General features: G+C 42.0%; 1 protein-coding gene across 3 annotated transcripts in view; it reads left to right on the forward strand.

The window, feature by feature from the left end:
* Positions 1-20,932, forward strand: part of tln1 (talin 1) — a 155,854-nt gene that overhangs the window by 38,240 nt on the left and 96,682 nt on the right. For all 3 annotated transcript variants that reach the window (XM_046290566.1, XM_046290564.1, XM_046290565.1), the window contains exons 3-7: positions 10,261-10,423; positions 17,312-17,409; positions 18,071-18,200; positions 19,334-19,489; positions 20,249-20,391. In XM_046290566.1, coding sequence (XP_046146522.1) covers positions 10,294-10,423; positions 17,312-17,409; positions 18,071-18,200; positions 19,334-19,489; positions 20,249-20,391 — 657 coding nt within the window. In that variant the 5' untranslated portion in view covers positions 10,261-10,293. The remainder of the gene's footprint in view (positions 1-10,260; positions 10,424-17,311; positions 17,410-18,070; positions 18,201-19,333; positions 19,490-20,248; positions 20,392-20,932) is intronic.

Consider the following 20,932-nt stretch of genomic DNA (forward strand, 5'->3'; position numbering starts at 1 on the left):
GTGTACTGTTTTTTTATTTTCTTTTGTTTTATGTTTGTTTATGCGTAACTCTGTTGTTTTTGTCACACTGCTTTGCTTTATCTTGGTCAGGTCGCAGTTGTAAATGAGTGGCACTTTAAAGTAAATGTACTGCTGTATGCTAATACCCTTTCTATAAATCCTGACCTAGAATGCATAAACTGTAGCAAGGCATTTTGGGATTGATTTCCATGCTTTATTTGAACTGGGGAATGTACCAAACCGAAGATGAAGCATTTAATGTGTCGAACCATCATAATAACATTTAACAAGTCACGTTTTATGTCCCCCTGCCCTACCCTGACCACCACGTTCAAAATATTCTGCACATGACAACGCAGAACAAAAACAAGAAGTGAAACTGAAATGCATATCACCACAGAGCGTCCTCTGCTATATTCTCGTCGCTTGTCAGCTCTCGAACAGCTTTTTGTGCATCTATTTTCAGTGATGGGTTTTCATGAGAGGGACAGCTACATTCTTTGAGTGGGGTTGAGGTCACTGTCTCAAGAATTTTATATTTTTTCCGGGCCGGAATGTAGTCTATTTTTGACCAAGGACTTAGTCTCTGCCTCCATTCTGGACCTCTTCCAAATGATTCATTGTCCAAACAGTAGTCAGAGAGAAGGACTGCCACTGTAGTAAATGTCTACAAATGAACATGGCTCCAGATGATTTGGTTAGCATGTGGAACTGTGAAGACACGCTCCCTCTTAATTCTACGTTTTCCCTGTAAAAATGTAATTGTTCAAATAGCTTCCATTGTCAATCCCCAATCTTCTTAGATGTTCTCTGAACTTAATCGGTGAACAAAGGCTGGTTGTGTGAGCTAGTCTTTGAACTTTGAACTCTTAAAGTTCCCATCATAATGGTGTGGTACATCGCTTGCCTCAAAAAAAAAATGTTTCCCATGTTTAAGGAACAACTTGCAGTGCACGCGCTTTATCTATGTTCCTTGTAGCAGGCATGTACTATGCCTGTGAGAGATGTAGCCTGAAAGTAGTGCTGCCTTCCTCAAACTCAATAGCATTAGATTTTCTGTAGGATATAGGTTCTCACCCAGCAGTTGCACCTTGCCACTAGACCGTAGAAGAGCTAGTGAGTTGGCCTGGGCTGGTCTAAAGGATCAGACTCATCGAAAACTCTGAGTGCCAATAGGTACTTACTTAGCACTTAGTGCCGTGTTCTTCTTGTCACTTCTGTCGGAGGTTTGTGCTCTCTAATTGTCTCAAAGTCAATTTCTCGCCCACTGACAAACATTGTGAAAGTAGAAACAGCAGGTTCGTCAGTACACCGTCGGTACACAGCAGGGACGTATTTTGTTCTTGCCAGAGAAGGAACGACCTCCTACTGTTATAAATGCCTATCGTTATAAATGCCTATCGGAAGTGTCTGTACCAAAAGAAATGGAGTCTGGAACACATACTGCTGTAGCATGGGTTCGAATCCGGCCTGCTGTTATTTCAGCAGCATCTCTTCTGCCTTTCCTCTCCATCTCTATTCAACCCAATAGGGGGGACTGCTCCACTCCTTAATAAAAAGCTAAATGACGAGTGCTACTGAGAATACAATCGCTTCATATACAGTGCATTTTTGCAGTGGAGCTGTCAAAACAGAGGTTTAAAGGGGGGGGGGGGTGACAGCTAAATTACTGGTATTTCATGTCATTTTTATATCGTGTGTAAATCTGGGATGCATTTGGTATGTCCAGTAAAAACACGGTTACAGCCAACTCTTAAAGATGGATTCTTCTCAGGAATTTTGACTGAAAACCAGAGAACACACACACACACACACACACCCAGAGGGACAGCTTGTCCTTTTATTGTATTGGACACAGTCACTTATTTATACTGGTGTAAATCACTGCTTCGAGTAGTAATAAAATAATACAGCCAAACTTCATACACATCTTGTAACCTCCTATTTAATGAAAGTTGAACACTGCTATAAACCTCTGCGTTTCATACAATGGGTTTACGGTCTGAGCGTCTCACACACTCAAAGGCCAGAGTGACGTTCTAATTAAGACTTTGAATATTCATATCATTACTCATCTTATAATCCAAAGTCCCAATTGATTGTGCAGAATGGTAATTTCTTGAGTCACTTTTAGACATGATGAAAAAGTAAATGGAGAACCATATATTTTGAAGCATAATCTCTGATTTCCCATAAAACCCAACTCAAGAAATGACCTTGCTATTCAAATCCTAATGCTGTAAATGTGTTTTTGGCTGTTGTTCAGGGAACTCCGCATGATACTGAAAGCCAGTCAGTTTGACCAAAGTAGTAACCCCAAACTTTCAGCAGGCGTTCTATTGTAAGGCAGCAGAGACACCAGCAGGGATCATCAAAACCATCTCACCAAAATGTAAATGACCACATATATATAATGTTTTTCATTGATCCATCTGAAGGGCTTAGCTATTGGAATATGATGGATGTCGTTGTGCTGAGGTTTGGTATTGGTGCATTCCTAAAAGAACATAATGCTCGATATAGGGCACGTTGCTGCAGGAGCTAGGTTACAAAACCATGTGTGGGAATACATACATACTCATTGATGTCTACAGTACCAGTCAAAAGTTTGGGCACACCTACTGAGAGAATGCCAAGAGTGTGCAAACCTGTCATCAAAGCAAAGGATGGCTACTTTGAAGACTCTCAAATATATAAAACATATTTTCATTTGTTTAACACTTTTTTTTGGTTACGACATGGTTCCATATGTGTTATTTCATAGTTTTGATTTCTTCACTTTTATTACACAATGTAGAAAATAGTTTTAAAAATTAAGAAAACCCCTTGAATGAGTAGGTGTGTCCAAACTTTTGACTGGTACTGTACATTTACTTACATTTACATTTACATTTAAGTCATTTAGCAGACGCTCTTATCCACATGCATACATACATACATACATACATACATACATACATACATACATACATACATACATACATACATACATACATACATACATACATACATACATACATACATACATACATACATACATACATACATACATACATACATACATACATACATACATACATACATACATACATACATACATACATACATACATACATACATACATACATACATACATACATACATACATACATACATACATACATACATACATACATACATACATACATACATACATACATACATACATACATACATACATACAGTTGAAGTCGGAAGTTTACATACACCTTAGCCAAATACATTTAAACTCAGTTTTTCACAATTCCTGACATTTAATCCTAGTAAAAAATCACTGGTTCAGTGAGGATCACCACTTTATTTTAAGAATGTGAAATGTCAGAATAATAGTGGAGAGAATGATTTATTTCAGCTTTTATTTCTTTCATCACATTCCCAGTGGGTCAGAAGTTTACATACACTCAATTAGTATTTGGTAGCATTACCTTTAAATTGTTTAATTTGGGTCAAACGTTTCAAGTAGCCTTCCACAAGCTTCCCACAATAAGTTCGTTTGAATTTTGGCCCATTCCACCAAACAAACTTGGTGTAACTGAGTCAGGTTTGTAGGCCTCCTTGCTCGCACACACTTTTTCAGTTCTGCCCACAAATTTTCTATAGGATTGAGGTCAGGGCTTTGTGATGGCCACTCCAATACCTTGACTTTGTTGTCCTTAAGCCATTTTGCCACAACTTTGGAAGTATGCTTGGGGTCATTGTCCATTTGGAAGACCCATTTGCGACCAAGCTTTAACTTCCTGACCGATGTCTTGAGATGTTGCTTCAATATATCCACATAACTTTCCTACCTCATGAAGCCATATATTTTGTGAAGTGCACCAGTCCCTCCTGTAGCAAAGCGCTTCCACCCCGTGCTTCACGGTTGTGATAGTGTTCTTCGGCTTGCAGGCCTCCCCCTTTCTCCTCCAAACATAACGATGGTCATTATGGCCAAACAGTTCTATTTTTGTTTCATCAGACCAGAGGACATTTCTTCAAAAAGTACGATCTTTGTCCCCATGTGCGGTTGCAAACCGTAGTGGGGCTTTTTTATGGTGGTTTTGGAGCAGTGGCTTCTTCCTTGCTGAGCGGCCTTTCAGGTTGTGTCGCTATAGGACTCGTTTTACTGTGGCTATAGATAATTGTGTACCTGTTTCCTCCAGCATATTCACAAGGTCCTTTTGCTGTTGTTCTGGGATTGATTTGTACTCTTCACACCAGAGAACGTTCATCTCTAGGGGACAGAAGGCGTCTCCTTCCTGAGCGGTATGACTGCTGCGAGGTCCCATGGGGTTCATACTTGTGTACTATTGTTTGTGCAGATGAACGGGGTACCTTCAGGCGTTTAGAAATTGCTCCCAAGGATGAACCAATTGTTGAAAAAATTACTTCTCATGCACAAAGTAATGTCCTAAACAACTTGCCAACACTATAGTTTGTTAACAAGACATTTGTGGAATGGTTGAGACACTTATGTTGGAGTCATTTAAAACTAGTTTATGTAAACTTCCGACTTCAACTGTACATGCACGCACGCACACACACATACATGCATACATACTGTTTTATTCATTTTCCTCATTTTCTAATTTAACTGTAATATTCTGTTTTTTATTGTTCCTGTAGGCTGTTGCCATAGTAATAACCAAAAGATACCTGTATATACATATGTACAGTATAGTGTATATACACAATATATCAAAAATATATTTTGTAGATTCTAACAGTTCTTGATCTTCAGAAATCAAGTGAACTCGGACAGGACACTGAAGTGATTACTGCACTATCTACAACAAGTAATTTGACATGATGAGTAGGCCTCTTGCCATAGTAGTAGCCTCTTCAACACTGCAGCTGTGAAGCGGGTGTCAGAATCCTGCCGTAAACCACCCTCTCCCCTTAATATAGAGTGGGGATTGAGCCCCTGGAAGGCTGCCAGCCAGTCTGTCTGTCTCCCCACCACACACAGCCGTGCCAGTGCCAATAGACCGAGACGGACCACACTGGGAAACCGGGGACAAAACTCGACATTTGCAAATGAGCTCATGGGGGTCTGATATGATTTAAAAAAATATATATATTTAACCAGGCAAGTCAGTTAAGAACAAATTCTTAATTACAATGACGGCCTAGGAACAGCGGGTTAAGGCGGAACGACAGAATTTTACCTTGTCAGCTCAGAGATTCGATCTAGCAATCTTTCTAACCACTAGGCTACCTGCCTCTAACCACCAGGCTACCTGCCTCTAACCACCAGGCTACCTGCCTCTAACCACTAGGCTACCTGCCTCTAACCACCAGGCACCAGGCTACCTGCCTCTAACCACCAGGCTACCTGCCTCTAACCACCAGGCTACCTGCCTCTAACCACCAGGCTACCTGCCTCTAACCACCAGGCTACCTGCCTCTAACCACCAGGCTACCTGCCTCTAACCACCAGGCTACCTGCCTCTAACCACCAGGCTACCTGCCTCTAACCACCAGGCTACCTGCCTCTAACCACCAGGCTACCTGCCTCTAACCACCAGGCTACCTGCCTCTAACCACCAGGCTACCTGCCTCTAACCACCAGGCTACCTGCCTCTAACCACCAGGCTACCTGCCTCTAACCACCAGGCTACCTGCCTCTAACCACCAGGCTACCTGCCGCCCCCGATAATACCGTGTCTACTATTTAATACCATAGATTCACACAATAGTGCCGACCCCAACCGTACTGTGCTGGCTTGGATATCTTTTTTGGACATCGTCATTTCCATCACGGTTACAGCGCAGTTAGACTTTCCTCTGCTCAGTAGTGTGAAAATTGTACCTGTGTGTGTTTTTAGGGATTTTAAAGCACTTACTCAGAGGATAACCTCAATCTTCACCATTTGGATTCCATTTTGATAAAACTACGTGGAATTCGCCTCAGCTCACAGCGGGGGCTGTGGTGGGGGATGGGAGTGTGAGGTGTGAATTGCTTCCAGCTTTGTGCTTGTGAAACAACATTAATTGGATCTTGATGTTCAGTTCAACATTCTCTGCGTTCTGCCAGAGCCGAATATCGTCAGTCATATGAATCATATTTTGATTATCAATATGTTAACCTACTGGGACTTGACATTCTTATCACACGATTTGAACACGGATATGAGTATTGATCTATCTAACGACATGAGTATTGATCTATCTAACGACATGAGTATTGATCTATCTAACGACATGAGTATTGATCTATCTAACGACATGAGTATTGATCTATCTAACGACATGAGTATTGATCTATCTAACGACATGAGTATTGATCTATCTAACGACATGAGTATTGATCTATCTAACGACATGAGTATTGATCTATCTAACGACATGAGTATTGATCTATCTAACGACATGAGTATTGATCTATCTAACGACATGAGTTTTCATGAATAACTGAGTCCCAAACGTCACCACAGTCCCTTTGTAGTTCACTACTTTTGACAGAGGCCCATTTCATGTGATTTAACTCATGATGTGTGTTGCTATTGGCTTTTTACCTTTTAGTCATTGAGCAGATGCTCTTATCCAGAGCCACTAACGAGAGCAATTAGGGTTGTGTGCTTTGCTCAAGGGCACATTGGCAGATTGTTTTCACTTAGTTGGCTCAAAGATTCGAAACAGCAACAGTTCGATTACTGGCCCAACGCTCCAACGCTCCAATGCTCCTAACCACTAGGCTATCTGCCACCCCTGACAGTCAGACAGTCATTGTTAAAATGGTTGCTTCTCACCCACGCCAACAGGGAACATGTTATGACCTACGTGCTGTTTCTCTTTCTGTCGGTGGCGTGACTGTGAAACAAGCTACTGTTCGTATCTGTGCAGTTTCTCTTTCTGTCGATGGCGTGACTGTGAAACAAGCTACTGTTCGTATCTGTGCTGTCATCACTGACCGGTTATAAATAAGTGCCTCGAGCTCTGTCCAGAGTCTAGGCAGAGGGTCAAATCACTCTTGCTACACAGCATTATTTTTATATAATTGTTCGGCTGAGGTGTTCTCCGAAATGCTTCGTAAGTTGATTCACTGGTCAAATGCGAGACACATGCAGATGCGAAGTATGTCTGTCTGTGTCTCTGTCTGTAGCTGTCTCTATTTCTCTGTCTGTGAAGAAAACTCTTACAGTGGCCCATGAGTACAACTCTGAGCCCTTTCTCAAACCCTCTCTCTGGCCCTGGGACTAATGGCACACATCACACTGAATATGGATGTTGCATTTGTCTGCCCTGTTTTAGGAACCACCCACTGTAAGACGTGTGACTACCAACATTTTTCACACGATTCTACATGTAAAATTGCCCGCGGTTCTCAAAATACGCTGAGAGGGGCTTGGTACTCTTGGCCAGCAGACGCTATTGGTGTCGGAGCCCTTCTCGGCAAACTTTGTGACGTTTTACAGCTGAGGTAGGCTACCAACACCCGACCACAGGCAGAGTCTATTGTCCTGTGGCAATAGTACTGTTTGTCTATTTTGAGATGCTGTAGCCAGTATATACTTCCTTTTTAAAATAATACAACTCAAGAAATATGTAATTCATTTTGACGGTTTTGCCGAGGAGATCTTCGTGGCGCAATTTTATATCTAACTAAGATGTTTAGTGTAGTATTTTTCAATTTAACAAAATGTGCATGAAAACGTGTGGTCTCTCGTTGAGTGACGAGAGACTTTATTGAAGAACTGTTAACCAATCACAGACAAAGGGGCATAGACTTTATTGAAGAATTTCTACTGTTAACCAATCACCGACGAAGGGGCATAGACTTTATTGAAGAATCTCTACTGTTAACCAATCACCGACGAAGGGGCATAGACTTTCGGCTCCGAACTTCGTCTACCTCTAGAAACAATATTGTGTGCCTGAACATCTGAAAAACCCTCACCAATGATCAAAACCAACAAAAACATCTCAAAATGTTGTCATAATATATGCATGAACTGTTCCGAACTGTTTCAATCAAATCAATCAATCAAATGTATTTATAAATCCCTTTTTACATCAGTTAATGTCACAAAGTGCTATACAGAAACCCAGCCTAAAACTCTAAACAGCAAGCAATACAGATTTAGAAGCATGGTGGCTAAGGAAAAACTCCCTAGGAAGGCAGGACCCTAGGAAGAAACCTAGAGAGGAAGCAGGCTCTGAGAGGTGGCCTCAGACTGGCCGGGAAGCATACGGACACCTCTAGGGACCAGGTTACCAGGGCCTAGCCTGGTGTTGGAGACCCCAGTCTGTCACTGAACTCTTTGTCAAGTTGGAGACAACTTCTAGAAACTCCTGTCTAACTCAACTCACATCTGGACCATTTCATTCTGCTGGACTCTCCGTGTGTGTGTGTGTGTGTGTGTGTGTGTGTGTGTGTGTGTGTGTGTGTGTGTGTGTGTGTGTGTGTGTGTGTGTGTGTGTGTGTGTGTGTGTGTGTGTGTGTGTGTGTGTGTGTGTGTGTGTGTGTGTGTGTAGTGAACTGGCACCTATTTCAGAGACCAGCTGTTGGTGTTGCTCTTTTTCAGTATGTTTGTTTGTTCTCTCCTCTTTGTTTAGAGAAGGACGTTGCTGATCAAATCAAATGTATTTATATAGCCCTTCTTACATCAGCTGATATCTCAAAGTGCTGTACAGAAACATTGTTGAGATTGTAATGTGGTGTAGAGAAGTGATACTAGTGATGGTGTAAATAGGACTGGAGAAGTCTGATCACATACTCCTCCTCCCTGTGTATTAGGAAAGGCTGATTTGAAATCCATCTTTAGCTACAGGCGCCCTCACATCACTGCACATTGCTAGGCAACCCAAATAGATTTACCCTCGGAACTTAAACTTTCAACACCTTCCCCTAAATTCTGAGATTGTTTTGAGGGATATTTTTCACAGCAAATGGAGTTGTTTTTCCCTATTGGTATTAAATGTATTCTTTCATTTGGTATGGTACTGCTTTTGATTCCTCAATTGACGTAATAATCGGTCAAGCCACAGATGTTCTGTTGATGCTATTTTCAGAGGTTCCCAATTCAGTGTACACTAGATATTTCCATATACTGTTATCTGTCCCTGAGACAGTTCTTCTTTTCTACTAAGGCCCCTTTTAGACCGAAACTGCAACTCGTGTAAAGTCCCCTCAGAGAGGAGGAACTACATGCCGGAAGGAGGGTTATTAGTGAAGCACCACAGTCTCCCACTCTCTTCCTCGTGAACAGGAGGAAGGTTAATAGTGAAACACCAGTCTCCCACTCTCTTCCTAGTGAACAGGAGGAGGGTTAATAGTGAAACACCAGTCTCCCACTCTCTTCCTAGAGAACAGGAGGAGGGTTAATAGTGAAACACCAGTCGCCCACTCTCTTCCTAGAGAACAGGAGGAGGGTTAATAGTGAAGCACCAGTCTCCCACTCTTTTCCTAGAGAACAGGAGGAGGGTTAATAGTGAAACACCAGTCTCCCACTCTCTTCCTAGTGAACAGGAGGAGGGTTAATAGTGAAACACCAGTCTCCCACTCTCTTCCTAGAGAACAGGAGGAGGGTTAATAGTGAAACACCAGTCTCCCACTCTCTTCCTAGAGAACAGGAGGAGGGTTAATAGTGAAGCACCACAGTCTCCCACTCTCTTCCTAGTGAACAGGAGGAGGGTTAATAGTGAAACACCAGTCTCCCACTCTCTTCCTAGTGAACAGGAGGAGGGTTAATAGTGAAACACCAGTCTCCCACTCTCTTCCTAGAGAACAGGAGGAGGGTTAATGGTGAAATGAGAGCTCACTAGTTAACAGGAGGGTGGTTAATGGTGAAATGAGAGCGCACTAGTTAACAGGAGGAGGGTTAATGGTGAAATGAGAGCTCACTAGTTAACAGGAGGATGGTTAATGGTGAAATGATAGCTCACTAGTTAACAGGAGGAGGGTTAATGGTGAAATGAGAGCTCACTAGTTAACAGGAGGATGGATAATGGTGAAATGAGAGCTCACTAGTTAACAGGAGGAGGGTTAATGGTGAAATGAGAGCTCACTAGTTAACAGGAGGATGGATAATGGTGAAATGAGAGCTCACTAGTTAACAGGAGGACGGTTAATGGTGAAATGAGAGCTCACTAGTTAACAGGAGGACGGTTAATGGTGAAATGAGAGCTCAGTCTTTTGTTTCCCAAAGTTCTAAACATAATTATGTAATGCTTCATGTATGGTGTTGTCTTTTAACCTTTAACCCCCTGTCCTGTGCGTGTCCCCTGCTGTCCCTGCAGGTGTAACGGCGGTGGAAACGGAGAGCGGCAGTCATGGTGGCCCTGTCACTGAAGATTGGCGTGGGGAACGTGGTGAAGACCATGCAGTTTGAGCCCTCCACCATGGTGTACGACGCCTGTCGAATGATCAGGGAAAGAGTTCCCGAGGCACAGCTGGGCCAGCGTGAGTACACACACACACACACACACACACACACACACACACACACACACACACACACACACACACACACACACACACACACACACACACACACACACACACACACACACACACACACACACACACACACACACACACACACACACCATGCCAATACACACTCTTGTACACATAGTGCCTGTGATTTTAGTCATGTCTATGCCTACATCACATTCTAGTTGTTGTTGTTTTTCTTACAGGTCATTTAGAGTTCACCAAGAATAATTTTGTCTGTGAAGAACTAAATATTTTGTTTAACTAATATCGATATAAATTGTGATTACATGGCCATTACGTGTGACTCAAACTTAAATTGAAGTTTAATTAAAATCCAGGAATAATTTCACTCTTGTCTAAAACATTATCGTCACTGTCAAATGCAAATGAGTGCAGGCGTAGGCATCACTAATCTGAAATGGGCCAATAGTGTATAACCCAATGCGTAGCTGTTAAACTATTCAGTTTATCAGTCCAGTGCAGCTTCCCGGGATGTTGACAAACTAGAGCCTCTGTCTTTCAAAATCACTCATTTGACAACAGGAGATTAGATAGGAACGATGTATGCAGAAGGGATCCAGAAAGCAGCAATCTGCTGTAGCACAGGCCAACAGACCAGCACTGCTCACTAAACCAATACTGACAGGGAACTATCTATGAGACTTGAGCAGCTGTCTTTAATAACACCCAATATGACAACAGGAAATTCAGAGAGATGATAACTGTGTCTCTTGTAGGGCAAGGAATTGCCAGGGACCTCACCATGTACAATATGTTTTGCGATTCTTAGTCTATATGTATTGCGTTTTGATGCTGAGATTTGTATTTTATCACATTCCCAGTGGGTCAGAAGTTTACATACACTCAATTAGAATTTGGTAGCATTGCCTTTAAATTGTTTAACTTGGGTCAAACATTTCGGGTAGCCTTCCACAAGCTTCCCACAATAAGTTGGGTGAATTTTTTTGCCCATTCTTCCTGACAGAACTGGTGTAACTGAGTCCGGTATGTAGGCCTCCTTGCTTGCACACACTTTTTCAGTTCTGCCCACACACTTTCAATAGGATTGAGGTCAGGGCTTTGTGATGGCCACTCCAATACCTTGATTTGGTTGTCCTTAAGCCATTTTGCCACAACTTTGGAAGTATGCTTGGGGTCATTGTCCATTTGGAAGACCCATTTGCGACCAAGCTTTAACTTCCTGACTGATGTCTTGAGATGTTTCTTCAATATATCCACATAATTGTCCTACCTCGTGATGCCATCTATTTTGTGAAGTGCACCAGTCCCTCCTGCAGCAAAGCACCCCCACAACATGATGCTGCCACCCCCGTGCTTCACGGTTGGGATGATGTTCTTAGGCTTGCAGGCCTCCCCCTTTTTCCTCCAAACATAACAATGGTCATTATGGCCAAACAGTTCTATTTTTGTTTCATCAAACCAGAGGATCTTTGTCCTCATGTGCAGTTGCAAATCGTAGTCTGTTTTTTTTATGGCTGTTTTGGAGCAGTAGCTTCTTCCTTGCTGAGCGGCCTTTCAGATTATGTCGATATAGGTCTCGTTTTACTCTGGATATAAATACTTTTGTACCTGTTTCCTCCACCATCTTCACAAGGCTGTTGTTCTGGATTTGAATTGTACTTTTCGCACCAGAGAACGTTCATCTCTAGAAGACAGAACGTGTCTCCTTCCTGAGCGGTATGACGGCTGCGTGATCCCATGGTGTTTATATTTGCGTACTATTGTTAGTACAGATGAATGTGGTACCTTCTGGCATTTGGAAATTGCTCCCAAGGATGAACCAGACTTGTGGGGGTCTGCAATTTTTTTCTGAGGTCTTGGCTGATTTCTTTTGATTTTCTCATGATGTCAAGCAAAGAGGCACTGAGTTTGAAGGCTGGCCTTGAAATACATCCACAGGTACACCTGCAAATGACTCGAATGATGCCAATTAGCCTATCAGAAGCTTCTAAAGCCATGACATCATTTTCTGGAATTTTCCAGGCTGTTTAAAGGCACAGTCAACTTAGTGTATGTAAACTTCTGACCCACTGGAATTGTGATACAGTGAATTATAAGTGAAATAATCTGTCTGTAAACAATTGTTGGAAAAATTACTTGTCATGCACAAAGTAGATGTCCTAACCGACTTGCCAAAGCTATAGTTTGTTAACAAGACATTTGTGGAGGAGTTGAAAAACGAGTTTTTAATGACTCCAACCTAAGTGTATGTAAACTTCCGACTTCAACTGTATGTCAGAGAGACGAGAGAGCCATGAGAAAACCAGTTTTCATCAGTCATGGAAATAGTGTTCCCTATTAAAAAGAAGATAGAGAACAAGCTGTAAAGGAAAAATACTGGAATTTTGATGCAGGTACAGAAAACGAGTGCAAAAATAATATTGCAATATTGCCAAAAGCGATACGATATATCGTATCGTCGATTTCATCCCCCATCTCTTGAAACTCTGCAGTAATCCAAATGGTACTCATTCTAAATTACACCCTATTCCCTATGTAGTGCACTACATTTTGATTAGAGTCCTATGGGAGCCCTATGAGCTCTGGTGAAAAGTAGTGCACTACATAGGGAATCGTGTAATTTGGGATGCAACTAAACAATTGCAGCAAACGTTGTGAAAGCAAAAGATTTCATGCCTCCACTCCCATCTTTCCTCATAGTAACATTTCTGTGTCCATTCCAGCCCTTTGTCGTCGTCTTCTCATTGAATACTTGCCATGAAGTTGATTTCTCTGAGGTCTTGAAGGTTTGAGGACTTTTACTGAGTGTCATTATGGCCTGCTCAACCTTTCCATGTTAATATTTCCATGTATGACTGCTGAGCAGCTGCAGTGTTGATATGAGAAGGAGGATATTTCAGTGATCCAAGGATCTGGAGACTGTAGAATTCTCCCTTTTGCATCTTTTTTGCATCCAAGATTTAGTCATTCTTCTCCAAGAGTCCCTCATTCTTCTCCAATATTCCCCCTCCCTCTATTTCAAGATTACCCTCATTCTTCTCCAAAATTCCCCCTTCCTCTTTCAGAATTCCTTAATCCCCATCTCATCATCTTATTGCCATAACAGCTTAATGATGCAGACTGGTTGGAATTCAAAAATATTATCACTGTCGGTTTTTAGACTTCTTTGTTGACATCAGTTTCAGGCCAAAAAATACCTTTTGGTTCAGTGAAAAAACTGGAGTGAGAAAAAATATCTTCAGGAAGCCCAGAAATGTCTCAAATTGAGTGTAACAAAGACAACTGCGTCCCTTATTGAAAGGAACCTCTCCTTCTCTGCTTTCCAATGTGCCTCGATTAGGGGTTACGTACGAAGCTGTGTGCTGTTACGTAAGTGATTCTCTCTGACTGCAGTGGACAGACTCGCTTCCCTGTCTCAACCTGTGAGTAATTTTCCACTTTGGGAGAGAGAGAGAGGAAAAAAGAGGGAGAGACGTGTCTTGGCCAACATCAACAGCTAATATGGAATGTTCAGTGTCTTAAATGGCCAGATTCCTTTAGCCCTGGCAAGCTGTGCTAGCTAGGCACCTTTCAGGCACTAGAGGACAGGAAGTACCGTTTAATCCAGTTAGTGCTGAGCAATTTTTCCTTTTTGAGGTTGGTTCGGTTTTGGTTCGATTCAATGAAAAGGAATCGCTGTTTTTGGTTTCCATAATTAAGACAAAAATAATGATAAATGAAATGCACAATGCATTATGTGGGTTGAGTTCTGTAACAACACAGAATAAAAGTCCCATGATGGTAGTGACTGTCCATTACTGCTTATCACTTATTTACCAACATTTATTCACATTACTTTACTTTATTAAACTATTTCAGTTGTTGACTGCTGAATACCAACTATCAATCACTTAGATCATGTATTTACATATTTACAGTACCAGTCAAAGGTTTGGACGTGCTCCCACTCATTCCAGTGTTTTTCTTTATTTTTACTATTATCTACATTGTAGAATAATATAGTGAAGACATCAAAACTATGAAATAACACATTTGACATCATGAAGAAACCAAAAAAGTGTTAAACAAATCAAAATATATTTTATATTTCAGTTTCTTCACAGTAGCCACCCTTTGCCTTTGACAGCTTTGCACACTCTTCGCATTCTCTCAACCAGCTTCATGAGGTAGTCACCTGGAATGCATTTCAATTAACAGGTGTGCATTGTTAATTTGTGCAATTTCTTTCCTTCTTAGTGCGTTTGAGCCAATCAGTTGTGTTGTGACAAGGTAGGGGTGGTATACAGAAGATAACCCTATTATGGCAAGAACAGCTCAAATAAGCAAAGAGAAACGACAGTCCATTACTTTAAGACATGAAGGTCAGTCAATAGGGAACATTTCAAGAACTTTTCAAGAAGTTTCTTCATGTGCAGACGCAAAAACCATCAAGCGCTATGATGAAACTGGCTCTCATGAGGACCGCCACAGGAAAGGAAGACCCGGAGTTACCTCTGCTGCAGAGGATTCAGTAGCAGCTAAATAAATGCTTCACACAGGGTTCAAGTAACAGACACATTTCAACATCAACTGTTCAGAGGAGACTGTGTGAATCAGGCCTTCATGGTCAAATTGCTGCAAAGAAACCACAATAAGAAGAAGATGCATGCTTGGGCCAAGAAACATGAGCAATGGACATTAGACCGGTAGAGTCCAAATTTGAGATTGTTGGTTCCAACCGCTGTGTCTTTGTGAGACTCAGTGTAGGTGAGCGGATCTCCTCGTGTAGTTCCCACCGTGAAGCATGGAGGAGGAGGTGTGGGTGTGCTTTGCTGGTGACACTGTCTGTGATTTATTTAGAATTCAAGGCACGCTTAACCAGCATGGCTACTACAGCATTCTGCAGCGATACGCCATCCCATCTGGTTTGTGCTATCATTTGTTTTTCAATAGGACAATGACCCAACACACCTCCAGGCTGTGTAAGGGCTATTTGAATGCTGTAACAACACAGAATAAAAGTCCCATGATGGTAGTGACTGTCCCTTACTGCCATCCCTCTCCAAGAAGGAGAGGGATAGAGCGCTGCGTCAGATGACCTGGCCTCCACAATCACCCGAACTCAACCAAATTGAGATGGTTTGAGTTGGACCGAAGAGTGAAGGAAAAGCAGCCAACAAGTGCTCAGGATATGTGGGAACTCCTTCAAGACTGTTGGAAAAGCATTCCAAGTTGAATCTGGTTGAGAGAATGCCAAGTGCACAAAGCTGTCATACAGGCAAAGGGTGGCTACTTTGAAGAATCTCAAATATAAATATTATTTTAACACTTTTTTGGTTACTACATGATTCCATATGTGTTATTTCATAGTTTTGATGTCTTCACTGTTATTCTACAATGTAGAAAATAATAAAAAATAAAAGCTCTTGAATGAGTAGGTGTCCAAACTTTTGACCATTACTGTATATACATACAGTGTATTCTGAAATTATGCAGACCCCTAGACTTTTTCCACATTTAGTTACGTGACAGCCTTATTCTAAAATGTAATAAAACAGTTTTTTCTCCTCATCAATCTACATACAATACCCAATAATGACAAAGCAAAAACAGGTTTTTGGTACCCTTCCACAGATCTGTGCCTCGACACAATCCTGTCTCTGAGCTCTACAGATAATTCCTTTGACCTCGTGGCTTGGTTTTTGCTCTGACATGCACTGTCAACTGTGGGACCTTATATAGACAGGTGTGTGCCATTCCACATCATGTCCAATCAATTGAATTTACCACAGGTGGACTCAAAGTTGTAGAAACTTCTCAAGGATGATCAATGGAAACAGGATGCAGCTGAGCTCAATTTCGGGTGTCATAGCAAAGGGTCTGAATAGTAATGTAAATAAGGTATTTCATTTTTTATATATATATATATATATATATGTGTGTGTGTGTGTGTGTGTGTGTGTGTGTGTGTGTGTGTGTGTGTGTGTGTGTGTGTGTGTGTGTGTGTGTGTGTGTGTGTGTGTGTGTGTGTGTGTGTGTACATTTCTAAAAACATTTTTTCACTTTGTTATTATTGTGTGTAGATTGATGAGGGGAACAAAAGATTTAATCAATTTTAGAATAAGGCTTTAACGTAACAAAATGTGGAAAAAGTCAAGGGTGTCTGAATACTCTCCAAATGCAGTGTATATTGATCACGTATTTACATGGCGCAGCAAATGCACTCTATAGCTCTGGGGAAACTGCGCATTGAGTTCACAGAAGAAAAAAAGAAAACATTTAATTCAGATAACTGAACCAACGTTGGTAAATTAGTTGTTTAAAAAAACTAAACCGAAGCACTAAAACCAGTAGAAACAGTCCAGCTGATTTTGGTGTGGTGGCACAGTTTCCTGTCACTTGTTGACGTGTTACCTTCTAGTTTGTTTCCAGCTGACTTAATGCACCGATAAGAACGCTTTTAATCCACACAGTATTTGTTCTATATGTTGGAATTACGTCAACTAATCCAAGATGAGACCCTTTGACTCACTCTACTGTATCTTGCCTACGCCCCTCTGTACCATCACTCATATATCTTTATGTACATATTCCTTATCCCCTTACACTTGTGTCTATAAGGTAGTAGTTTTGGAATTGTTAGCTAGATTACTTGTTGGTTATTACTGCATTGTCGGAACTAGAAGCACAAGCATTTCGCTACACTCGCATTAACATCTGCTAACCATGTGTATGTGACAAATACAATTTGATTTGATTTCCAGGAAAAGAAACGACTTCGGATCGTATCACTTACACACACAACCAGAAAATCCCCCCAAACCCCCTCCTCAAATCCCTCTCAAGCCTCCTCCTCAATCTATAATACCCTTTCTCTAATTTCTCTTCCAGCCAATGACTATGGTCTGTTCCTGTCTGATGAGGACCCCAAGAAAGGCATCTGGCTGGAGGCAGGCAAGGCCCTGGACTACTACATGCTGAGGAATGGGGTGAGTGAGTCAGTTGGTCTCCCTGTTCAAGTGCTTTTTAGATCTGTGCTCATGAAGTTGAGGTGGTCAGGAAAGAGCTATAGTGATCTTTTGAGAAATATCGGCAGTATCTTCCACATCTTACGGAGACGTCACCAACAACTTGTCAGCGATAAAAATCATCTTGGTTTCTGTTACCTATTTGTTGTAGACTCCGTGGTAAAGCTGCACCAGTGACGACTGGGTTGGAAAGTCTGAAACCTAAACTTGTCCGAACGTGCTGTATTAGACACTACAATGCATATCAAGCACAAAAATACCCAGATCTTTTTTTAACATAAGTTGGGACATACTGTATAGTCAGTCAGTCTGAACATTGGTACGATGATACTAATGATAATATCCACATGGTTGTCCTCAGTTGGTAGAGCATGGCACACAATTCATACATGCATGACTGTAGGTGGCTTTGGATGAAAGCGTCTGCTAAATGTAATATTATGATGCTAACAGTTCTACGAGGGATGTAGCTAGCTAGCTATCTGAAGTGTCGTCTAATGATTGTGAGTGGGGTTTATAATTAACACATAACGTCTAATACATATTAATGTGCCCTCTGAGAGAAACACTTCAAAAATATGGATTTTAAACAATATTGTTCTCACTGGGTGATTTTTATCAGGACACTCTGGAGTACAAGAAGAAGCAGAGGCCCTTGAAGATCCGCATGCTGGACGGGACAGTGAAAACCGTCATGGTGGACGACTCCAAGATCGTCAGCGACATGCTTATGACCATCTGTGCCAGGATAGGTCAGTTTAATGATTTCGAGATGGGCACGTTTATTATAGGTCATGGCACAAAATGTAACGTAGGTTAGTTGACTAGCGGTAATTGGTGAATTGGGCTGAAAAGTCAGTTGACGGAAACATGCATTAACCGTTCCTAACTTATCTCTCATATCATTATAATGGTAATGTTATCGAGTCGTCACGAGTAAAGGGTCAACTCATAGAAGTCTAATGTTACTGCTTGATAATTTGCCACTTGTTCAACGAGTCAGATTTCCTCCAAAAACAAAGGCTCTTTCCTTGATTCCTCACATCCTCTCTCCTTGATTCCTCACATCCTCTCCCCTTGATTCCTCACAGCCTCTCCCCTTGATTCCTCACATCCTCTCCCCTTGATTCCTCACAGCCTCTCTCCCCTTGATTCCTCACAGCCTCTCTCCCCTTGATTCCTCACAGCCTCTCTCCCCTTGATTCCTCACAGCCTCTCTCCCCTTGATTCCTCACAGCCTCTCTCCCCTTGATTCCTCACAGCCTCTCTCCCCTTGATTCCTCACAGCCTCTCTCCCCTTGATTCCTCACAGCCTCTCTCCCCTTGATTCCTCACAGCCTCTCTCCTTGATTCCTCACAGCCTCTCTCCTTGATTCCTCACAGCCTCTCTCTCCTTGATTCCTCACAGCCTCTCTCTCCTTGATTCCTCACATCCTCTCTCCTTGCCACCTCCTCAAAACATATTGGAGGATCATTTTATTTTACATTTAATCCTTATTTTAGGCGATAAGTTGACTGAGAACACATTCTCATTTACAGCAACGACCTGGAGAATAGTTACGGGGGGGGGGGTGAATGGGTCAATTGGAAGCTGGGGATGATTTAGTGTCCATGATGGTATGAGGGGCAGTTTGGGAATTTAACCAGAACACTGGGCTAAACACCTCTACTCTTACGATAAGTGCCATGGGATCTTTAGTGACCACAGAGAGTCAGGACATCCTTTCTTAACGTCCCATTCGATAGACTGTACCTTAAACAGGGCGATGTCTCCAATCACATCCAAGGCCCTTCTCTTCTGACTTTCTCCTCCAATGAATGTATAGGAAAGATAATATGAGTTAGAGCCAAAAAGTAAATTTTTCTTTCAACACTCTTTGGGCAGGTATCACAAACTATGACGAGTACTCGTTGGTGCACGACATGGTTGAGGAGAAGAAGGAGGAGATGACGGGGACTCTGACAAGACGGGACAAGACTCTGATGAGAGACGACAAGAAGATGGAGAAACTTAAGCAGAAACTCCACACAGATGACGAGTGTAAGACACAAAGACACACAGACGCACGTACACACACACACACAGACTCACGTACACAGACGCACGTACAGACACACGTACGCACAGACACACAGACGCACGTATAGACGCACACAGACACACGCACAGATACACACGCACGCAAAAGTGTCCATGACAAGTGTCTCTTGTCATATTCAAGAAGAATATGGTGCCAGTTGTCATGTAAAAATGTATTTCACACGGGGAACATTTTGACGTGACACCAGTATCTCTGTGGATGTATGTGTCTGTCCTTCATTTTGAATGTCCATTAGGACACCGCTGATTCATTTCTATTTTTGGGGCTTTGATTGACTGGCATCAAGTTGTGTTTTCTCACATAATTTACATTTAGTTACATAAAAGTTGTAATTTTTTGGTATTGACTGCGTTTTACTGACATGATTTGCATAGATGAACATATATTCCCATTGAGTTGTACTGACTGACATTGAGTTGTACTGACTGACATTGAGTTGTACTGACTGACATTGAGTTGTACTGACTGACATTGAGTTGTACTGACTGACATTGAGTTGTACTGACTGACATTGAGTTGTACTGACTGACATTGAGTTGTACTGACTGACATTGAGTTGTACTGACTGACATTGAGTTGTATTGATTCCCATTGAGTTGTATTGATTCCCATTGAGTTGTATTGATTCCCATTGAGTTGTATTGATTCCCATTGAGTTGTATTGATTCCCATTGAGTTGTATTGATTGTGATTGTCAGTGAACTGGCTGGACCATGGGCGGACGCTGAGGGAGCAGGGTGTGGAGGAGACCGAGATGCTGCTCCTCAGGAGGAAGTTCTTCTACTCAGACCAGAACGTGGACTCACGAGACCCGGTCCAGCTCAACCTGCTCTACGTCCAGGTACTAACCGATACTCTTCGAAGGCAGTGCCCTATATAGAAATAATCCGGGGATATTTTAGACCCTACCCCAGAAGGACCTCTGTTGGACAAATCCTGCCGGGAGTTGGGAAAGAAACACAAGGCAGGAATGAGGTTTGGGTGTTCAGTGTTTTGGAAACAAGGTGCTCCTTGTAGGGGTTCATGTAGACCTGTCGGTGTTAATGATTGATCACATTCCAACACCTAACCTGAGATGACCTAACCTGAGATGACCTAACCTGAGATGACCTAACCTGAGATGACCTAACCTGAGATGACCTAACCTGAGATTATTGTATTTACCTCAAACCTTCCATTTCACTCATGCTTTGATGTCAATGGAAGATCCAGTATGTCAGAACGCTTTGCATTATAAGTTCCTATTCATGCCCTTAGTTACTGTTACCAACATCCATTTCCATTGGTGTGAGAATGCAGTGTCAGGATGAACAGCTGAGAGTCACAGCTGGAGGTCAGCTGGCTCAAGGTGCCCATTGACGTGTCAGCCATGTTTTATGTCC

This window comes from Oncorhynchus gorbuscha, linkage group LG11 (genome assembly GCF_021184085.1).
Source record: "Oncorhynchus gorbuscha isolate QuinsamMale2020 ecotype Even-year linkage group LG11, OgorEven_v1.0, whole genome shotgun sequence".
Lineage (NCBI taxonomy): Eukaryota > Metazoa > Chordata > Actinopteri > Salmoniformes > Salmonidae > Oncorhynchus > Oncorhynchus gorbuscha.